Here is a 20,320-nt window from a genome sequence, read left to right as displayed (position 1 = left end):
GAATTCGAGACGTCTCCCCCTCGTAGGTTCCTGAAGTCTGCTTTACCAACGTCTCCCTCCGACAGGGAGGCAGTATTGGAAGCAATTCACAAGCTGTATTCCCAGCAGGTGATAATAAAAGTACCCCTCCTACAACAGGGAAAGGGGTATTATTCCACACTATTTGTGGTACCGAAGCCAGACGGCTCGGTGAGACCTATTCTAAATCTGAAATCTTTGAACACTTACATACAAAGGTTCAAATTCAAGATGGAGTCACTCAGAGCAGTGATAGCGAACCTGGAAGAAGGGGACTATATGGTGTCCCTGGACATCAAGGATGCTTACCTTCATGTCCCAATTTGCCCTTCTCACCAAGGGTACCTCAGGTTCGTAGTACAGAACTGTCATTATCAGTTTCAGATGCTGCCGTTTGGATTGTCCACGGCACCCCGGGTCTTTACCAAGGTAATGGCCGAAATGATGATTCTTCTTCGAAGAAAAGGCGTCTTAATTATCCCTTACTTGGACGATCTCCTGATAAGGGCAAAGTCCAGGGAACAGTTGGAGGTCGGAGTAGCACTGTCTCGGGTACTGCTACAACAGCACGGGTGGATTCTAAATATTCCAAAATCGCAGCTGATCCCGACGACACGTCTGCTGTTCCTAGGGATGATTCTGGACACAGTCCAGAAAAAGGTGTTTCTCCCGGAGGAGAAAGCCAGGGAGTTATCAGAGCTAGTCAGGAACCTCCTAAAACCAGGAAAAGTGTCAGTGCATCATTGCACAAGGGTCCTGGGAAAAATGGTGGCTTCTTACGAAGCGATTCCATTCGGCAGATTTCACGCAAGAACTTTTCAGTGGGATCTGCTGGACAAATGGTCCGGATCGCATCTTCAGATGCATCAGCGGATAACCCTGTCTCCGAGGACAAGGGTGTCTCTTCTGGGGTGGCTGCAGAGTGCTCATCTACTAGAGGGCCGCAGATTCGGCATTCAGGATTGGATCCTGGTGACCACGGATGCCAGCCTGAGAGGCTGGGGAGCAGTCGCACAGGGAAGAAATTTCCAGGAAACGTGGTCAAGTCTAGAGACTTCTCTCCACATAAATATACTGGAGCTAAGGGCAATTTACAATGCTCTATGCCTAGCAAGACCTCTGCTTCAAGGTCAGCCGGTGCTGATCCAGTCGGACAACATCACGGCAGTCGCCCACGTAAACAGACAGGGCGGCACAAGAAGCAGGAGGGCAATGGCAGAAGCTGCACGGATTCTTCGCTGGGCGGAAAATCATGTGATAGCACTGTCAGCAGTGTTCATTCCGGGAGTGGACAACTGGGAAGCAGACTTCCTCAGCAGGCACGACCTCCACCCGGGAGAGTGGGGACTTCACACGGAAGTCTTCCACATGATTGTGAACCATTGGGAAAAACCAAAGGTGGACATGATGGCGTCCCGCCTCAACAAAAAACTGGACAGGTATTGCGCCAGGTCACGGGACCCTCAGGCAATAGCTGTGGACGCTCTGGTAACACCGTGGGTGTACCAGTCAGTGTATGTGTTCCCTCCTCTTCCTCTCATACCCAAGGTACTGAGAATTATAAGACGGAGAGGAGTAAGAACTATACTCGTGGCTCCGGATTGGCCAAGGAGGACTTGGTACCCGGAACTTCAAGAGATGCTCACAGAGGACCCATGGCCTCTGCCGTTAAGAAGGGACTTGCTTCAGCAAGGACCCTGTCTGTTCCAAGACTTACCGCGGCTGCGTTTGACGGCATGGCGGTTGAACGCCGGATCCTAAGGGAAAAAGGCATTCCGGAAGAGGTCATACCTACCCTGGTCAAAGCCAGGAAGGAGGTGACCGCACAACATTATCACCGCATTTGGCGAAAATATGTTGCGTGGTGTGAGGCCAGGAAGGCCCCCACGGAGGAATTTCAACTCGGTCGATTCCTGCATTTCCTGCAAACAGAAGTGTCTATGGGCCTCAAATTGGGGTCCATTAAGGTTCAAATTTCGGCCCTGTCGATTTTCTTCCAGAAAGAATTGGCTTCAGTTCCTGAAGTCCAGACATTCGTCAAGGGAGTACTGCATATACAACCCTCTTTTGTGCCTCCAGTGGCACCGTGGGATCTCAACGTAGTTCTGGGATTCCTCAAATCACATTGGTTTGAACCGCTCAAATCTGTGGATTTGAAATATCTCACATGGAAAGTGACCATGCTGTTGGCCCTGGCCTCGGCCAGGCGAGTGTCAGAATTGGCGGCTTTGTCTCACAAAAGCCCATATCTGATTTTCCATTCGGACAGGGCAGAACTGCGGACTCGTCCCCAGTTTCTCCCTAAGGTGGTGTCAGCGTTTCACCTGAACCAACCTATTGTAGTGCCTGCGGCTACTAGGGACTTGGAGGACTCCAAGTTGCTAGACGTTGTCAGGGCCCTGAAAATATATATTTCCAGGACGGCTGGAGTCAGGAAAACTTACTCGCTGTTTATCCTGTATGCACCCAACAAGCTGGGTGCTCCTGCTTCTAAGCAGACGATTGCTCGTTGGATTTGTAGTACAATTCAGCTTGCACATTCTGTGGCAGGCCTGCCACAGCCAAAATCTGTAAATGCCCATTCCACAAGGAAGGTGGGCTCATCTTGGGCGGCTGCCCGAGGGGTCTCGGCTTTACAACTTTGCCGAGCTGCTACTTGGTCAGGGGCAAACACGTTTGCAAAATTCTACAAATTTGATACCCTGGCTGAGGAGGACCTGGAGTTCTCTCATTCGGTGCTGCAGAGTCATCCGCACTCTCCCGCCCGTTTGGGAGCTTTGGTATAATCCCCATGGTCCTGACGGAGTCCCCAGCATCCACTTAGGACGTCAGAGAAAATAAGAATTTACTTACCGATAATTCTATTTCTCGTAGTCCGTAGTGGATGCTGGGCGCCCATCCCAAGTGCGGATTGTCTGCAATACTTGTACATAGTTATTGTTACAAAAATCGGGTTATTATTGTTGTGAGCCATCTTTTCAGAGGCTCCTCTGTTATCATGCTGTTAACTGGGTTCAGATCACAAGTTGTACAGTGTGATTGGTGTGGCTGGTATGAGTCTTACCCGGGATTCAAAATCTTTCCTTATTGTGTACGCTCGTCCGGGCACAGTATCCTAACTGAGGCTTGGAGGAGGGTCATAGGGGGAGGAGCCAGTGCACACCACCTAGTCCTAAAGCTTTTACTTTTGTGCCCTGTCTCCTGCGGAGCCGCTAATCCCCATGGTCCTGACGGAGTCCCCAGCATCCACTACGGACTACGAGAAATAGAATTATCGGTAAGTAAATTCTTATTTTTTGCCTTATGTTCCTCCACAGCAAAAGAAAACGCCACAATATCTGATGCAGTCGTTTCGGTCACATAAATCCAGAAGAGGTCGGGGCTCTTCCTTCCTCGCCATAGGTAAGGGTAAAGGGAAAAGAATGCCTGCCACGGCAAGTTCCCAGGAGCAGAAGTCCTCCCCGGCTTCTACTAAATCCACCGCATGACGCTGGGGCTCCACTGAGGGAGTCCGCGCCGGTGGGGGCATGTCTTCGACTCTTCAGCCACGTCTGGGTTCAGTCAGACGTGAATCCTTGGGCGATGGAAATTGTATCCCAAGGCTACAAGCTGGAATTCGAAGAGGTGCCTCCGTGCCGATTTTTCAAATCTGCTTTACCAGCTTCTCCCCCAGAAAGGGAGATAGTTTTAGCTGCAATTCAAAAGCTGTGTCAACAGCAAGTGATTGTCAAGGTTCCCCTAGTTCAACAGGGGAAGGGGTACTATTCAACCCTGTTTGTGGTTCCGAAACCGGATGGCTCGGTCAGACCCATTCTAAATCTAAAATCCCTAAACCTGTACTTGCAAAAGTTAAAATTCAAGATGGAATCGCTCCGGGCAGTTATCTCCAGCCTGGAAGGGGGGGATTTTATGGTGTCCCTAGACATAAAGGATGCATACCTTCATGTCCCCATATATCCCCCTCATCAGGCGTACCTGGTATTCGCTGTACAGGCCTGTCATTACCAGTTTCAGACGTTGCCGTTTGGGCTTTCCACGGCCTCGAGGATTTTCACCAAGGTAATGGCGGAAATTATGGTGCTCCTGCGCAGGCAGGGAGTCACAATTATCCCGTACTTGGACGATCTCCTGATAAAAGCGAGATCGAGAGAGCAGTTGCTGAAAAGTGTGTCGCTCTCCCTGAGAGTGCTCCAGCAGCATGGCTGGATTCTAAATCTACCAAAGTCACAGTTGGTTCCAACGACTCGGCTATCGTTCTTAGGCATGATTCTGGACACTGAACAAAAGAGGGTTTTTCTCCCAATGGAAAAAGCCCAGGAACTCCAGAACATGGTCAGAGACCTGTTAAAACCGAACAGAGTGTCAGTTCATCAATGCACTCGAGTAATGGGAAAAATGGTGGCGACCTACGAGGCGATTCCCTTCGGAAGGTTTCATGCGAGGACATTTCAGTGGGACCTTCTGGGCAATTGGTCCGGGTCCCATCTTCAAATTCTTCGGAAAATAAGCCTGTCCCCCAGGGCCAGGGTCTCTTCTGTGGTGGCTGCAGAGTGCTCACCTTCTAGAGGGTCGCAGGTTCGGCATTCAGGAATGGGTTCTGGTGACCACGGACGCGAGCCTCCGAGGATGGGGAGCAGTCACACAAGGAAGAAATTTTCAGGGACTATGGTCGAGCCAGGAGGCTTGTCTACACATCAACATTCTAGAATTAAGGGCCATATACAACGGCCTATGACAAGCGGAGAATCTTCTTCGCGACCTATCGGTTCTGATTCAATCAGACAACGTCACAGCTGTGGCTCATGTAAACCGCCAAGGCGGGACAAGGAGCAGAGTGGCAATGGCGGAAGCCACCAGGATTCTTCGCTGGGCGGAAAATCACGTAAGCGCTCTGTCAGCAGTCTTCATTCCGGGAGTGGACAACTGGGAAGCAGACTTCCTCAGCAGACACGATCTCCATCCAGGAGAGTGGGGACTTCATCAATAAGTTTTTGCAGAGATAACAAGTCTTTGGGGACTTCCTCAAATAGACATGATGGCGTCACGCCTCAACAAGAAGATTCGGAGGTATTGTGCCAGGTCAAGGGACCCTCAGGCAGTAGCGGTAGACGCCCTGGTGACACCGTGGGTGTTTCAATCGGTCTATGTGTTCCCTCCTCTTCCTCTCATCTCAAAAATATTGAGAATCATAAGACGAAAAAGAGTTTGGACAATACTCATTGTTCCAGATTGGCCTCGAAGGGCCTGGTATTCAGATCTTCAGGAGATGCTCACAGAAGATCCATGGCCTCTTCCTCTCAGGGAGGACCTCTTGCAGCAGGGGCCCTGCGTATTCCAAGACATACCGCGGTTACGTTTGACGGCATGGCGGTTGAACACCGAATCCTAGCTGGGAAAGGTATTTCGGAGGAAGTCATCCCTACTCTGATAAAGGCTAGGAAGAAGGTGACGATGAAACATTATCACCGTATCTGGAGGAATTATGTATCTTGGTGTGAAGCCAAAAATGCTCCTACGGAAGATTTCCACTTGGGCCGTTTTCTCCACTTTCTACAGACAGGAGTGGATATGGGCCTGAAGTTAGGCTCCATTAAGGTACAGAATTCGGCCCTATCTATATTCTCTCAGAAGGAATTGGCTTCTCTTCCAGAAGTCCAGACTTTTGTAAAGAGAGTGCTGCACATCCAGCCTCCTTTTGTGCCCCCAGTGGCACCATGGGACCTTAACGTGGTGTTAGTTCCTAAAATCTCACTGGTTTGAACTTCTTCAAACGGTTGAATTACAATTTCTCACTTGGAAGGTGGTCATGTTGTTGGCCTTGGCATCTGCAAGGCGGGTGTCTGACTTGGCGGCTTTGTCCCACAAAAGCCCCTATCTGATTTTCCATGTGGATAGAGCAGAGTTGAGGATGCGTCCTCAATTTTTGCCTAAGGTGGTTTCATCATTTCATATGAACCAACCTATTGTGGTGCCGGTGGCTACGGGAGACTTGGAGGATTCCAAGTCCCTGGATGTAGTCAGGGCTTTCAAAATTTACGTAGCCAGGACGGCTCGGATTAGGAAAACAAAGGCACTGCTTGTCCTGTATGCGGCCAACAAGGTTGGCGCTCCTGCTTCTAAGCAGACTATTGCTCGCTGGATCTGTAACACGATTCAGCAGGCTCATTCTACGGCTGGATTGCCATTACCAAATTCGGTAAAGGCCCATTCCACTAGGAAGGTGGACTCTTCTTGGGCGGCTGCCCGAGGCGTCTTGGCGTTACAGCTTTGCCGAGCAGCTACTTGGTCGGGTTCAAACACCTTTGCAAAATTCTACAAGTTTGATACCCTGGCTGATGAGGACCTCATGTTTGCGCAATCGGTGCTGCAGAGTCATCCGCACTCTCCCGCCCGGTTTGGAGCTTTGGTATAATCCCCATGGTCCTTACGGAGTCCCCAGCATCCTCTAGGACGTAAGAGAAAATAAGATTTTAAACCTACCGGTAAATCTTTTTCTCCTAGTCCGTAGAGGATGCTGGGCGCCCGTCCCAGTGCGGACATATTTCTGCAAGGCTTGTATATAGTTGTTGCTTACATAAGGGTTATGTTACAGTTAAGATCAGCCTTTGGCTGATGCTGTTTTGTTCATACTGTTAACTGGTTGCGTATATTCCAGGTTATACGGTGTGGATGGTGTGGGCTGGTATGAATCTTGCCCTTAGATTAACAAAAATCCTTTCCTCGTACTGTCCGTCTCCTCTGGGCACAGTTTCTCTAACTGAGGTCTGGAGGAGGGGCATAGAGGGAGGAGCCAGTGCACACCCATTCTAAAGTCTTTATAGTGCCCATGTCTCCTGCGGAGCCCGTCTATACCCCATGGTCCTTACGGAGTCCCCAGCATCCTCTACGGACTAGGAGAAAAAGATTTACCGGTAGGTTTAAAATCTTATTTTTTATTTGTTTTTTCCCCCATCAAACTTTTTTTCTTTTGCAGCAAGGCTGGACCATGATATTACAGGTTGGGGCTGAAGCTGGCACTTAAAGTAAAACTGGCAGGGATGTAATGAAGTCCAAATTAAGCGGCAGTGCAGGATGCCATCCAAACTCATAATTTTTTTTTTCAATGGGCAATCGTATACAAGACTAAACATGCCTTGTAAATGATTGCCCCTTTAAAGAAAAAACTGTCCGTGATTGGACGGCATCCCACATGGCCACTGAACTAGAACTTTATTACAGTTCAGCCTGCAGCTTTAAAACATATCATTCCCCCACCCCCCGCAACCCTATCATGCTAGTCTACTTTGGGTGCCTAGGGAGTAAGGCATGTTAGTTGGTCCGCTATGCCCTTGCTGTAGCTTTAGTTTCTGGTTTAACTGGCTGCACAGCGCGTAGCAGGGGTGCAGCGTCTGTAAGAAGCCTGCGTGGTTGGTTCTGCTGCGATTGGGGGAGGGGGGGGGTTGAACGGCGATCACTCTCCCAGGGTGCACACTTGTCTGGACCCAGGGATAAGTGCCCTTGCATTCTCTCCCTTTTTAGAAGCACTTAGTGTTCACTCTAGGAATAGGGCAGGGCGCTGGACTGCGGGGGGCATATGTGCGGGTTGCCAAAAAGCGGGCGTGGCCATGCAAAATAGGAGGTGTGGCCGTTCTATGTCATTGAAGTGGGCGGTGCGGCCGACAGACGTTGTTACAGGGGGCGTGGGCGGCCGGTGGCGTCACTGTTGGGGGCGTGCGTGCTGGACTTCCCCCAAGCTCTCTCCCACAGAGTGAAAGGATGCCGTGCGCATGTGCACGGCATCTTTATATGCTGGGAGGGCGGGAGGTGGATGGCTGTTTTAACAGGGCGCTGCAGAAAGGGAAGGGCGGATTTTGCCCTTAAAAAAATCAGGAAGGGCGCGGCGCCCTGCTAAAACAGCCTAGCGTGACTACTAGGCACTACCATCTTGAAACTGGTCTCTGCCGTAGCTTCCTACTCTGGGAGGATAGGCTAATCCAGTGTGTTGACCTACAAAGGGAAAAGTACACTGGTGGATGCAGAGAAAAACAAGGGGGTGGAGTATGTACACCACAGGAACTACCCCTCCCCCCCCCCCCCACCCCCCTACTGCGTGCCTACAAATAAAGGACATACGCCATTACTCTGAGAGTTGGACCTTCTCTACAACTACACCACTCCTATGCAGCTCTACATGCTGGGTCTGCTGGTGCATCTCTCTGCAAGAAGGCTAAGTAACAGTATATTGTAGTAGTACAGGCTCGGCTTCACTTCAGGCAGCAATCACTGGACAGTCCATTATTTTGCACACAGAATTACTGTTTGGCTTGCCTTTGACAGAGTGAGGTGCAAGCAGGGACAGACCCAGGCATTGCCTCACTGGGCGGTGGCACTGGCAGGCAGCAGCAGGAGCACAGGTACCAATGCATTCCTGTCCCAGTTCCCCAAAGAGCAGTGAGCCTTGAGCCCCCCTCTGGCCGTAGTCGCCGCTAAGTGTGACAGTGTTTCACGATTACTGACACACACTGTCATCAGTCCACCACCACCTAATTACCTGGGTTTGTTGGAGGGGCCTGGCTTGTCTGCGTTTATTGAAACATTTTTGTCAGTTGTTCCTCCTAGAGATTCAGATTCCACAGGTTCTTCACAAGAGGAGGGTGAGCTAAGGGAACCTCATTGGGAGGATGCATCAGGCTGCCAGTATTGGTGTCCGTAAATTAATTGAGACAGTTTGCCAGACTTTAAATATATAGGAATCAGAGTTGCTTAAGGCTGTTTCTTTGTCATCTTTATTTAAACATAATAAGAGAAGAGTCTGCTTTTCTGGACACTCAAGTAGCCAGATTGGCCAAGGCCACTGTTATTCCTACAGTGCAATCTATTATTACACTAAAGGATCATACAGACAGAAAATGTGAAGCTTTGCTTAAATCTTCGCTTTTGCAGGGGCTTCTCTCCATTTCACTGTAGCCAATAAGGCCAAAGAGTCTAGGACAGCAATTGGCATCCGGATTACAGGTGGAAGGAAATGTTTCCGATGATCTTGCTTTGGTGGATCCGATCTGCGAAGCTTCTATCGATGTTGGTGATACTTCTCTTGACACAGCCTCTCTGCAGTTCGCATTCTTTATTTCTGCCAGAAGGTCTACTGTATCTGGCTCAGATCTTAGGATGCGGACACTAACTCTGAATTAAAGCATACTTCCCTTTGAAAGGGAATTTTTTTCTGGTTCAGAGCTTACCAAGATTATTGCTCATGCTTCATGAGACTTCCTGATTTCAATCCTTTACCTTCTCTGGCAGAGGTAGATCTAAGTTCTACCTGGGTTCATCAGGATTCTCCTGCAGGGGTACCTTTCAGAGTCTTTTATTCCAAAGCCTCTTGCCGACCTAACGCCAAGCCTGCAGACAAACAGGCTGCATAATGCTCAAAAGGCCCAATTCCATCTTCAGGTTGTAGGAGCTTACTTCAATTTCAGGATGTGGGGTTACAGTCAGCACTTTATCTCTGGGTGAACAGAATTTTGTCCATTGTGTACATTATGGACTTGGAGGTTCCCAGGCCTGGAAGACTCACTCCGCTCCCCAGAATCTGGTGAAACAGCCCTTTTGGAGGCTGTACATTATCTTTCCGATTCCAGAGTAAATATTCAGATTCCTTTTTCCCCAGCGAGGACTGGCGTTTTACACAAGACTTTTCTTAAGCTTATATAGACAGGTCTTTCCTCCTAATCCTTAATTTGAAGCAACTAAATCCACATCTGTTTTTGCCATACTTCAAGATGAAGTCCGTTATCGGCGCTATGGAAGATGGGTAGTTTCTGACCTCATTAGATATAAAGGATGCATATCTTCATATATACCCATCTGGCAGGGCCATTATCAGCTTCTCCACTTTGCTGTGGGAGTCTAACCTTCTAACCTTTTCAATTCCAAGTTCTGCCATGTGGCTTGTCTTCACAAAAGTCATGGGTCACTTGGTCTCCTTGTAGCGGCACAGAGGAAGCACAATCATTCACTATTTAGACAACCTTTTCCTTATAGTGGTGGAGACTCACTGCTGAATCATAAATTATCCCAAGTCAAATCTCACTCTTTTACAGGAGATGATATACTTGGACCTTTTGTTCGATACCCAGTCAGAAAGCAGAACAAGCGCTGAATAGATGCCATGTATGTGGCATTTTTTCACTGGAGAGAGGAACGGAGTGCATGCCCAGCAGCTCCCAAAGCACTGAGTATGAACTTGGGCTGGCTTGTGCGTACACCATTTGCCGTGAGGTTACCCCCATTCAGGCACGTGGTGGTATCCCTATTGGGGATTATGTTAACATGCTTTTTTAAGGGAAAGAACAATTTCTGTGGCATTTCTTAAAAATAATAAAATTTTAAATGTACATACTTGTGCTGCATGGAAGGTGGATTCCAGGATTGGCCAGGCAGCAAGGAGGGGCTATCTTGGCTCTGGCTTTGTCTGGTGCTGTCCTGATAATTGATCATGTCTGACTTGAGACAGCGGGTTGTATAGCATGTTATGGGTCTAATTAAGAGTAAGGAGCAAATAAGAAAAATAAAATAAAAAGTACCTTTACAAAACCATGTTGAACTGTTGGGGGTAGTTTTAAATATGCAGATATGTAAGAGTTTGGGGGAAAAGTGTGTTTTAGTTTAATTCTACATTTTGAAGTAAAAAAAATAATAATTCCCGACTACCCCCCCAGTATGTTTGTTTACTACATGCAGAAGCAGCCAGTATTTGGTTTATTGCAGGAACAAATTGCTCCTAATTTTTGTCTTTTTGATGAGCTAAGAACTATTGTGGGCATCCAACCGTCAAATTATTATTTTTTTTTTATTTGAGTTTTTTTTATATCAATGCCTGCAATATTATATATCGGTGAACTTGTTGCGGTCAGCATAATGTGGGCAATTATCGTCTTTCCACAAAGCCAACTGCAAAGTTTCTCCGCTCTTGTAAAGGTGGGTACACACTGACAGATATATCTGCCGATCAATTGATCGGCAGATATATCTATGGACCGATCGGGCAGTGTGATGAGCATACACACTGCCTGATCCGTCGGGGACTGATGTCATGAACCAGTTCAGCTGTCAATCACCGCCGGCCACCGCAGCATGTGTACGGGCTGTCGACCGACTGCCCGTACACACACAGCGGCGCGCCAATATAGCGGTAGATATATTGGCCATCGGCTGTGCTGCGGGGCCGACGCGATATGTCTGTGAACTACGGAGTTCACAGGCATATCGGCCGTAAACACTGGCCGACGGACCCGCGATATATTGGCCATTCAAGAGAACGGCCGATACATCGGCCAGTGTGTACCCACCTTTAGAAACTGTCCCACAAGCTGAGATTCTCTGAGCGACCCTATCAGAAGACATCAAGAAGTTCGGACACTGTTTGGGGTGTTTCCATGTCCACTATTATTACTGTTATTTCTTTCATATAGTGATACTAATGAAAAACGTTTTATATAAAATGTGGCAGCTTATTTCAGAAGATGGCTTATCACAGTTTGGGTTCTTTGTATTTTTGCATGTTTCTCTGACGTCCTAAGTGGATGCTGGGACTCCGTAAGGACCATGGGGAATAGCGGCTCCGCAGGAGACTGGGCACAACTAAAGAAAGCTTTAGGACTACCTGGTGTGCACTGGCTCCTCCCACTATGACCCTCCTCCAGACCTCAGTTAGAATCTTGTGCCCGGCTGAGCTGGATGCACACTAGGGGCTCTCCTGAGCTCCTAGAAAGAAAGTATATTTAGGTTTTTTATTTTACAGTGAGATCTGCTGGCAACAGACTCACTGCAGCGAGGGATTAAGGGGAGAAGAAGCGAACCTACCTAACAGGTGGTAGTTTGGGCTTCTTAGGCTACTGGACACCATTAGCTCCAGAGGGATCGACCGCAGGACCCGACCTTGGTGTTCGTTCCCGGAGCCGCGCCGCCGGCCCCCTTACAGAGCCAGAAGCAAGAAGTGTTCCGGAAAATCGGCGGCAGAAGACTTCTGTCTTCAACAAGGTAGCGCACAGCACTGCAGCTGTGCGCCATTGCTCCTCATGCACACCTCACACTCCGGTCACTGATGGGTGCAGGGCGCTGGGGGGGGGGGGGGGGCGCGCGCCCTGAGGGCAATATAAGACACCTTGGCTGGCAAATCATCACAATATATAGTCCCAGGGCTATATATGTGATAAATTACCCCAGCCAGAATCCATAAAAAAGCGGGAGAAAAGTCAGCCGAAAAAGGGGCGGGGCTATCTCCCTCAGCACACTGGTGCCATTTTCTCTTCACAATGCAGCTGGAAGACAGCTCCCCAGGCTCTCCCCTGTAGTTTTCAGGCTCAAAGGGTTAAAAAGAGAGGGGGGGCACTAAATTTAGGCGCAATATATGTATACAAGCAGCTATTGGGGGGAAAAATCACTCAGTTATAGTGTTAATCCCTGCATTATATAGCGCTCTGGTGTGTGCTGGCATACTCTCTCTCTGTCCCCCCAAAGGACTTTGTGGGGTCCTGTCCTCAGTCAGAGCATTCCCTGTGTGTGTGCGGTGTGTCGGTGCGGATGTGTCGACATGTTGGATGAGGAAGGTTACGTGGAGGCGGAGCAGAGGCCGATAAATGGGATGTTGCCCCCTGTGGGGCCGACACCAGAGTGGATGGATAGGTGGAAGATATTAACCGACAATGTCAACTCCTTACATAAAAGGCTGGATGACGTAACAGCTGTGGGACAGCCGGCTTCTCAGCCCGTGCCTGCCCAGGTGTCTCAAAGGCCATCAGGGGCTCAAAAAACGCCCGTTACCTCAGATGGCAGACACAGATGTCGACACGGAGTCTGACTCCAGTGTCGACGAGCTTGAGACATATACACAATCCACTAGGAACATCCGTTACATGATCTCGGCAATGAAAAATGTGTTACACATTTCTGATATGAACCCAAGTACCACATAAAAGGGGTTTTATTTTTGGGGAGAAAAAGCAGCCAGTGTTTTGTTCCCCCATCAGATGAGTGAATGAAGTGTGTAAAGAAGCGTGGGTTCCCCCAATAAGAAACTGGTAATTTCTAAAAAGTTACTGATGGCGTACCCTTTCCCGCCAGAGGATAGGTCACGTTGGGAGATATCCCCTAGTGTGGATAAGGCGCTCACACGTTTGTCAAAAAAGGTGGCACTGCCGTCTTAGGATACAGCCACCTTGAAGGAGCCTGCTGATAAAAAGCAGGAGGCTATCCTGAAGTCTGTATATACACACTCATGTTCTATACTGAGACCTGCAATTGCCTCAGCATAAATAGTGCTGCTGCAGCGTGGTCTGATACCCTGTCAGATAATATTAATACCCTAGACAGGGATAATATTTTGCTAACATAGAGCATATTAAAGACGTCGTCTTATATATGAAGGATGCACAGAGGGATATTTGCCGGCTGGCATCCAGAATTAATGCAATGTCCATTCTGCCAGGAGGGTATTAGAAACCCGGCAGTGGACAGGTGATGCTGCCTTTAAAAGGCACATGGAGATTCTGCCTTATAAGGGTGAGGAATTGTTTGGGGATGGTCTCTGGGACCTCGTATCCACAGCAACAGCTGGGAAGAAATTTTTTTACCTCAGGTTTCCTCACAGCCTAAGAAAGCACCGTATTTTCAGGTACAGTCCTTTCGGCTTCAGAAAAGCAAGCGGGTCAAAGGCGCTTCCTTTCTGCACAGAGGCAAGGGAAGAAGGAAAAAGCTGCACCAGACAGCCAGTTCCCAGGATCAAAAATCTTCCTCTGAGTCCACCGCATGACGCTGGGGCTCCACAGGTGGAGACCGGTGCGGTGGGGCGCTTCTCGGGAATTTCAGGGACCAGTGGGCTTGCCCACAGGTGGATCCCTAGGTTCTGCAAATAGTATCACAGGGATACAGGCTGGAGTTCGAGGCGACTCCCCCTCGCCGTTACCTCACATCAGCCTTGCCTGCTGCCTCGGAGAAAGGTAGTACTGGCGGCAATTCACAAGCTGTACTTCCAGCAGGTGAAATCAAGGTACCCCTCCTTCAACAAGGCCGGGGTTACTATTCCAAAATGTTGTGGTACCGAAACCAGACGGTTCGGTGAGACCCATTCTAAAATTGAAATCCTTGAACACTTATATACGAAGGTTCAAGTTTAAAATGGAATCGCTCAGGGCGATTATTGCAAGCCTGGAGAATTTCATGGTATCACTGGACATCAAGGATGCTTACCTGCATGTCCCTATTTACCCTCTTCACCAGGAGTACCTCAAAATTGTGGTACAGGATTGTCATTACCAATTCCAGACGTTGCCGTTGGTCTGTCCCCGGCACCGAGGTATTTACCAAGGTAATGGCCGAAATAATTATCCTGTACTTGGACGATCTCCTTATAAAGGCGAGGTCCAGGGAGCAGTTGTTCGTCGGAGTAGCACTATCTCGGGAAGTGCTACAACAGCACGGCTGGATTCTGAATATTCCAAAGTCGCAGCTGGTTCCTACGACGCGTCTACTGTTCCTGGGTATGGTTCTGGACACAGAACAGGATAAAAAGGGTTTCTCCCGGAGGAGAAGTCCAAGGAGTTGTCGTCTCTAGACAGAGACCTCCTAATACAAATACAGGTGTCGGTGCATCAATGCACGCGAGCCCTGGGAAAGATGGTAGCTTCTTACGAAGAAATTCCATTCGCCAGGTCCCATGCAAGGATGTTCCAGTGGGATCTGTGGGACAAGTGGTCCGGGTCGCATCTTCAGAAGCATCGGCGGATAACCCTGTCTCCAAGGGCCAGGGTGTCGCTGTTGTGGTGGCTGCAGAGTGCTCATCTTCTAGGGGGCCGCAGATTCGGCATACAGGACTGGGTCCTGGTGACCACGGATGCCAGCCTTCGAGGCTGGGGGGCAGTCACACAGGGAAGAAACTTCCAAGGCTATGGAAAAGTCAGGAGACTTCCCTACACATAAATATTCTGGAACTAAGGGCCATTTACAATGCCCTAAGTCAGGCTAGACCCCTGCTTCAACACCGGCCGGTGCTGATCCAGTCAGACAACATCACGGCGGTCGCTCATGTAAACCGACAGGGCGGCACAAGAAGCAGGATGGCGATGGCAGAAGCCACAAGGATTCTCCGATGGGCGGAAAATCATGTGTTAGCACTGTCAGCAGTGTTCGTTCCCGGAGTGGACAACTGAGAAGCAGACTTTCTCAGAAGACACGACCTCCACCCGGGAGAGTGGGGACTTCATCCAGAAGTCTTCCAAATGATTGTACACCGTTGGGAAAGGCCACAGGTGGACATGATGGCGTCACGCCTCAACAAACAGTTACAAAGATATTGCGCCAGGTCAAGGGACCCTCGGGCGATAGCTGTGGACGCTCTGGTAACACCGTGGGTGTACCAGTCGGTGTATGTGTTCCCTTCTCTGCCTCTCTTACCCAGGGTAATGAGAATAATAAGAAGGAGAGGAGTAAGAACTATACTCATTGTTCCGGGTTGGCCAAGAAGAGCTTGGTACCCAGAACTCCAAGAAATGATCTCAGAGGACCCATTAGCCTCTACCGCTTAGACAGGACCTGCTGCAGCAGGGGGCCTGTCTGTTCCAAGACGTACCGCGGCTGCGTTTGACGGCATGGCGGTTGAACGCCGGATCCTGAAGGAAATGGGCATTCCGGAGGAAGTTATCCCTACGCTATTTAAAGCTAGGACAGAAGTGAACGCAAACCATTATCACAGCATATGGCGGAAATATGTTGCGTGCTGTGAGGCCAGAAAGGCCCCAAAGGAGAAATTTCAGCTAGGTCGATTTCTGCACTTCCTACAGTCAGAGGTGACTATGGGCCTAAAATTGGGTTCCATGAAGGTCCAGATTTCGGCTCTATCGATTTTCTTCCAAAATAGAACTGGCTTCACTGCCTGAAGTTCAGACTTTTGTTAAGGGAGTGCTGCATAGTCAGCCCCCGTTTGTGCCTCAAGTGGGATCTCAACGTGGTGTTGGATTTCCTGAAGTCGCATTGGGTTGAGCCACTTAAATCCGTGGAGCTACAATACCTCACGTGGAAAGTGGTCATGCTGTGGGCCTTGGCGTCGGCCAGGCGTGTATCAGAATTGGCGGCTTTGTCATACAAAAGCCCTTATCTGTATTTTATATGGATAAGGCGGAATTAAGGACTCGTTCCCAATTCCTTCCTAAGGTGGTATCAGTTTTTCATGTGAACCAACCTATTGTGGTGCCTGCGGCTACTTGGGACTTGGAGGATTCCAAGTTACTGGACGTAGTCAGGGCCCTGAAAAGTATATGTTTCCAGGACGGCTGGAGTCAGGAAAACTGACTCGCTATTTATCCTGTATGCACCCAACAAGCTGGGTGTTCCTGCTTCTAAGCAGACTATTGCTCGCTGGATCTGTAGCACGATTCAACTTGCACATGCTGCGGCTGGACTGCCGCACCCTAAATCTGTAAAAGCCCATTCCACGAGGAAAGTGGGCACTTCTTGGGCGGCTGCCCGAGGGGTCTCGGCTTTACAACTTTGCCAAGCTGTTACTTGGTCGGGTTCAAACATTTTTGCAACAGTCTACAAGTTTGATACCCTGGCTGAGGAGGACCTAGAGTTTGCTCATTCGGTGCTGCAGAGTCATCCGCACTCTCCCGCCCGTTTGGGAGCTTTGGTATAATCCCCATGGTCCTTACGGAGTCCCAGCATCCACTTAGAACGTCAGAGAAAATAAGATTTTACTCACCGGTAAATCTATTTCTCGTAGTCCGTAGTGGATGCTGGGCGCCCATCCCAAGTACGGATTGTCTGCAATACTTGTTTATAGTTACTGCTTAACTAAAGGGTTATTGTTGAGCCATCTGTTGAGAGGCTCAGTTATATTTCATACTGTTTATAGTATCACGAGTTATACGGTGTGGCTGGTATGAGTCTTACCCGGGATTCAAAATCCTTCCTTATTGTGTCAGCTCTTCCGGGCACAGTATCCTAACTGAGGTCTGGAGGAGGGTCATAGTGGGAGGAGCCAGTGCACACCAGGTAGTCCTAAAGCTTTCTTTAGTTGTGCCCAGTCTCCTGCGGAGCTGCTATTCCCCATGGTCCTTACGGAGGCCCAGCATCCACTACGGACTACGAGAAATAGATTTACCGGTGAGTAAAATCTTATTTTTTATTGTTTGCTTTTAATGTGTTCCTTCCTCCTCTCTTGACTTGTTTTGCAAAAATGTGTTTAATATTTTTCAGATAATGGAACTGTGTGGAGCAACAAGACTTGGCTATTTTGGAAGGAGCCAGTTCTACATTGCTCTGAAGCTTGTAGCAGTTGCACAGTCTAGTTTGCCATTGCGAGTTGAAAGTTTAAACACTGGTAAGTATGGTTACTTAGACTAATCATATATTGGTATCTGTCACAAAAGATTACAGTTTATACTGTATGTATCTGGCTGCTTAATATTAATATAGATAAATGTATACGTGGTACATTTATTGTACCCAATTATGTTTGGTTAATGATAACATAGTAAATTTAAGCTCAACTCTGTAACATAACATTGCTATAGCACTTCACCACTCAATATTGCTTAGGAAATGGCCTTGAATTTTATTTTAACATTCTCAGTATACACTCAAACTCATAATACAGGTTGAGTATCCCATATCCAAATATTTCGAAATACGGAATTTACCTTTGATTTTTGATGGCTCAATTTGCACAAACTTTGTTTAATACACAGTTATTAAACATATTGTATTAAATGACCTTCAGGCTGTGTGTATAAGGTGTATATGAAACATAAATGCATTCTGTGCTTAGACTTGGGTCCCATCACCATGATATCTCATTATGGTATGCAATTATTCCAAAATACGGAAAAATCCGATATCCAAAATACCTCTGGTCCCAAGCATTTTGGGATACATAACCTGTATAATATATTTTATGTGAGAGCCTATTTATATTAATTACTTATGTTCCTCTGTTACTGATAGCATTCACTTTTTTTTTTTCTTTTTTTTTTTTTTTGTTACTTTTTTTTTAAGCCACTGTAATTTATCACACCGGCTTTTTTGGGAATATGTAGTGTTTTAGCTTGTAAGCTTTTTTTACTCCTATACATTTGGTATCCTTTGCAATAATATGTTGACGTCTTTACATGTTGTCCATATGGCAGCACCCATTGGTAATTACTGATTTTCCATATTTTACAGCCATAATTGTGTTTACAAAAAAATTTCTTTTGCTCCTGATATTTGTTGAAATTGTACATTTCTCTGGCAGGGTCCACAGGTTATCCACAGGATAACATTGGGATATGATGACGCGACAGCGGATTTGCACCAATCGGTCAAAGCTTTTGGCCTCCCACCATTCGACGGGCCTGTCCATATATTCCTGCCTCCTGGCCATGATCAGAGGGCTGCTGATTTTTAGCAGCCATAAGCTTTTTTTATTTTATGTTTATAGTCCTACTATTTTTAGAGCGTCCTTGTCTAAAAAGCAACTTACACGCGCCTAGGAAATAGTCGCTCCAACAACTCCCCACCGGGTCGCGACAACGCTTACCCATGTGTACAGTGCTGTTTCGGCGGGCGTCCGTGTAGGATCTACTAGCAAGTCCAGCAGACGTTACCAGGCTGTGGCCGGAGCACGGGGAGAAGGTAAGGCATCTTTTCCGCTTAGAGGGGGAACACTGACACAGCCGCACTGTTTTGGGAGGACACTACCAAATAGTCGCTGATGCGGCTGCCACGTAGGCTGCACCAGCGCTAGGCCCTAGGGATCATAGGCTCCAAGGATAGTATGAGGCCGCAATCCCTAGGATTGATGTCAGCAGTGGGGAGTCAGATGCTCCCTTGGTTGTCCCTCCCCCCGGTTCATGACCAGTTTTCTCCGAGTTTCCCACCATGAACTGAGTTCCCACTTCCATCTGAGACGCTGTGTATCTAAAAGGACCCAGTCGCAGCTTGAGCGGCTGTGTGACTAGAGCGTCCGTGTTCACTTGGGCGTCTGTGTTCACTGTAGGTTCACGGGGCGAGTGTGTACACTATTAGCGTCTGGATCCACTCAGCGTTCGCTAACATATTGATCGATCCTGGAAGAGGGGTAAAGTATTCCTGTATCCCACTCTCCTGAGCCGGGCAACACAGCACTGAGTCTCTATCTACCTTGTGAGTACGAATAGTTGGATAAGTGCTTCATGCGTAGGAGTCTGTTAACTATTGCTGCTTTTTTCTTTCGTAGTGTGATTGGATACAGTTAAAACTCCTATGTAAGGTAATGCAGTAATGTTTCTCCTACATACTTGAAATGTTTGTAGTTGAGTGTGGGCTCATATTGCTTATTATACTAATGTATAACCTGTTACTGCTGACTTTACTATAATTCTGTCAGTTTTTCTGTATTTTCTGATCCTCAATGCTGGCAAGCAGGGTAGGGTCGGATTGTGTGTCGCTAACAAAATTTAAAGTGATTGCAGTCACAAATCATGTAGTAACACTGTCTTTCCTTAGATGATGGGGCAGAGCTAGTGTTAAAATCCAAGGCACCTGTGTTTAAACGTCCTAAAACGGCTAGGACTGAGTTCCCTGGGTCAGAACAGCTGACTGAAATTATGCAAGAGGCTTGGGTTACGACTAGTAAGAAGTTAAGAATTCCAAGGAAATGGAATTCCAATTATCCTCTTCCGGCTGGGGAGTGTTTAAAAAAGGGAGGAGGCTCCCAAAGTAGATACGCATGTCATTCGACTAGTGCGCAAATCTACATTACCTCTGCTGTCAACATCCTTAAATGATGTCACGGATAGGAGAATTGAAAGTTTTCTTAAAACCATTTTTTGCTTGTCTGGGGCAATCATAAGACCAGCAATGGCTTTAGCCTGGATGGCAAAGGCAGTGGTAGCCTGGGCTGATGCATTGGAGGGGAATCTTTCAATGGCATCTAGAGAGCAAAAATCTCATATTGCACATATCAAACAGGCAGCAACGTTTATGGAAGAAGCAGCCTATGGGTACTATCGCAGAGCGGTTTGGCTATGTACATGGAAAGCTGAATCTTTGCTTTTTACTGGAAATAGTCTTTCTCTATCGTCCTAGTGGATGCTGGGGTTCCTGAAAGGACCATGGGGGGAATAGCGGCTCCGCAGGAGACAGGGCACAAAAAGTAAAGCTTTTCCGATCAGGTGGTGTGCACTGGCTCCTCCCCCTATGACCCTCCTCCAGACTCCAGTTAGATTTTTGTGCCCGGCCGAGAAGGGTGCAATCTAGGTGGCTCTCCTAAAGAGCTGCTTAGAGAAAGTTTAGCTAGGTTTTTTATGTT

At 48.0% G+C, this 20,320-nt stretch overlaps 1 protein-coding gene across 6 annotated transcripts in view; it reads left to right on the top strand.

The window, feature by feature from the left end:
• REPS1 (RALBP1 associated Eps domain containing 1) overlaps positions 1 to 20,320 on the top strand; it is a 403,472-nt gene that overhangs the window by 28,644 nt on the left and 354,508 nt on the right. For all 6 annotated transcript variants that reach the window (XM_063917447.1, XM_063917443.1, XM_063917442.1 and 3 more), the window contains exon 2: positions 17,248 to 17,371. In XM_063917447.1, coding sequence (XP_063773517.1) covers positions 17,248 to 17,371 — 124 coding nt within the window. The remainder of the gene's footprint in view (positions 1 to 17,247; positions 17,372 to 20,320) is intronic.

Source organism: Pseudophryne corroboree, chromosome 4 (assembly GCF_028390025.1).
Source record: "Pseudophryne corroboree isolate aPseCor3 chromosome 4, aPseCor3.hap2, whole genome shotgun sequence".
Taxonomy (NCBI): Eukaryota; Metazoa; Chordata; class Amphibia; order Anura; family Myobatrachidae; genus Pseudophryne; species Pseudophryne corroboree.
Note: the sequence above shows the minus strand (reverse complement) of the source record. Positions and strands in the feature narration are given on the sequence as shown.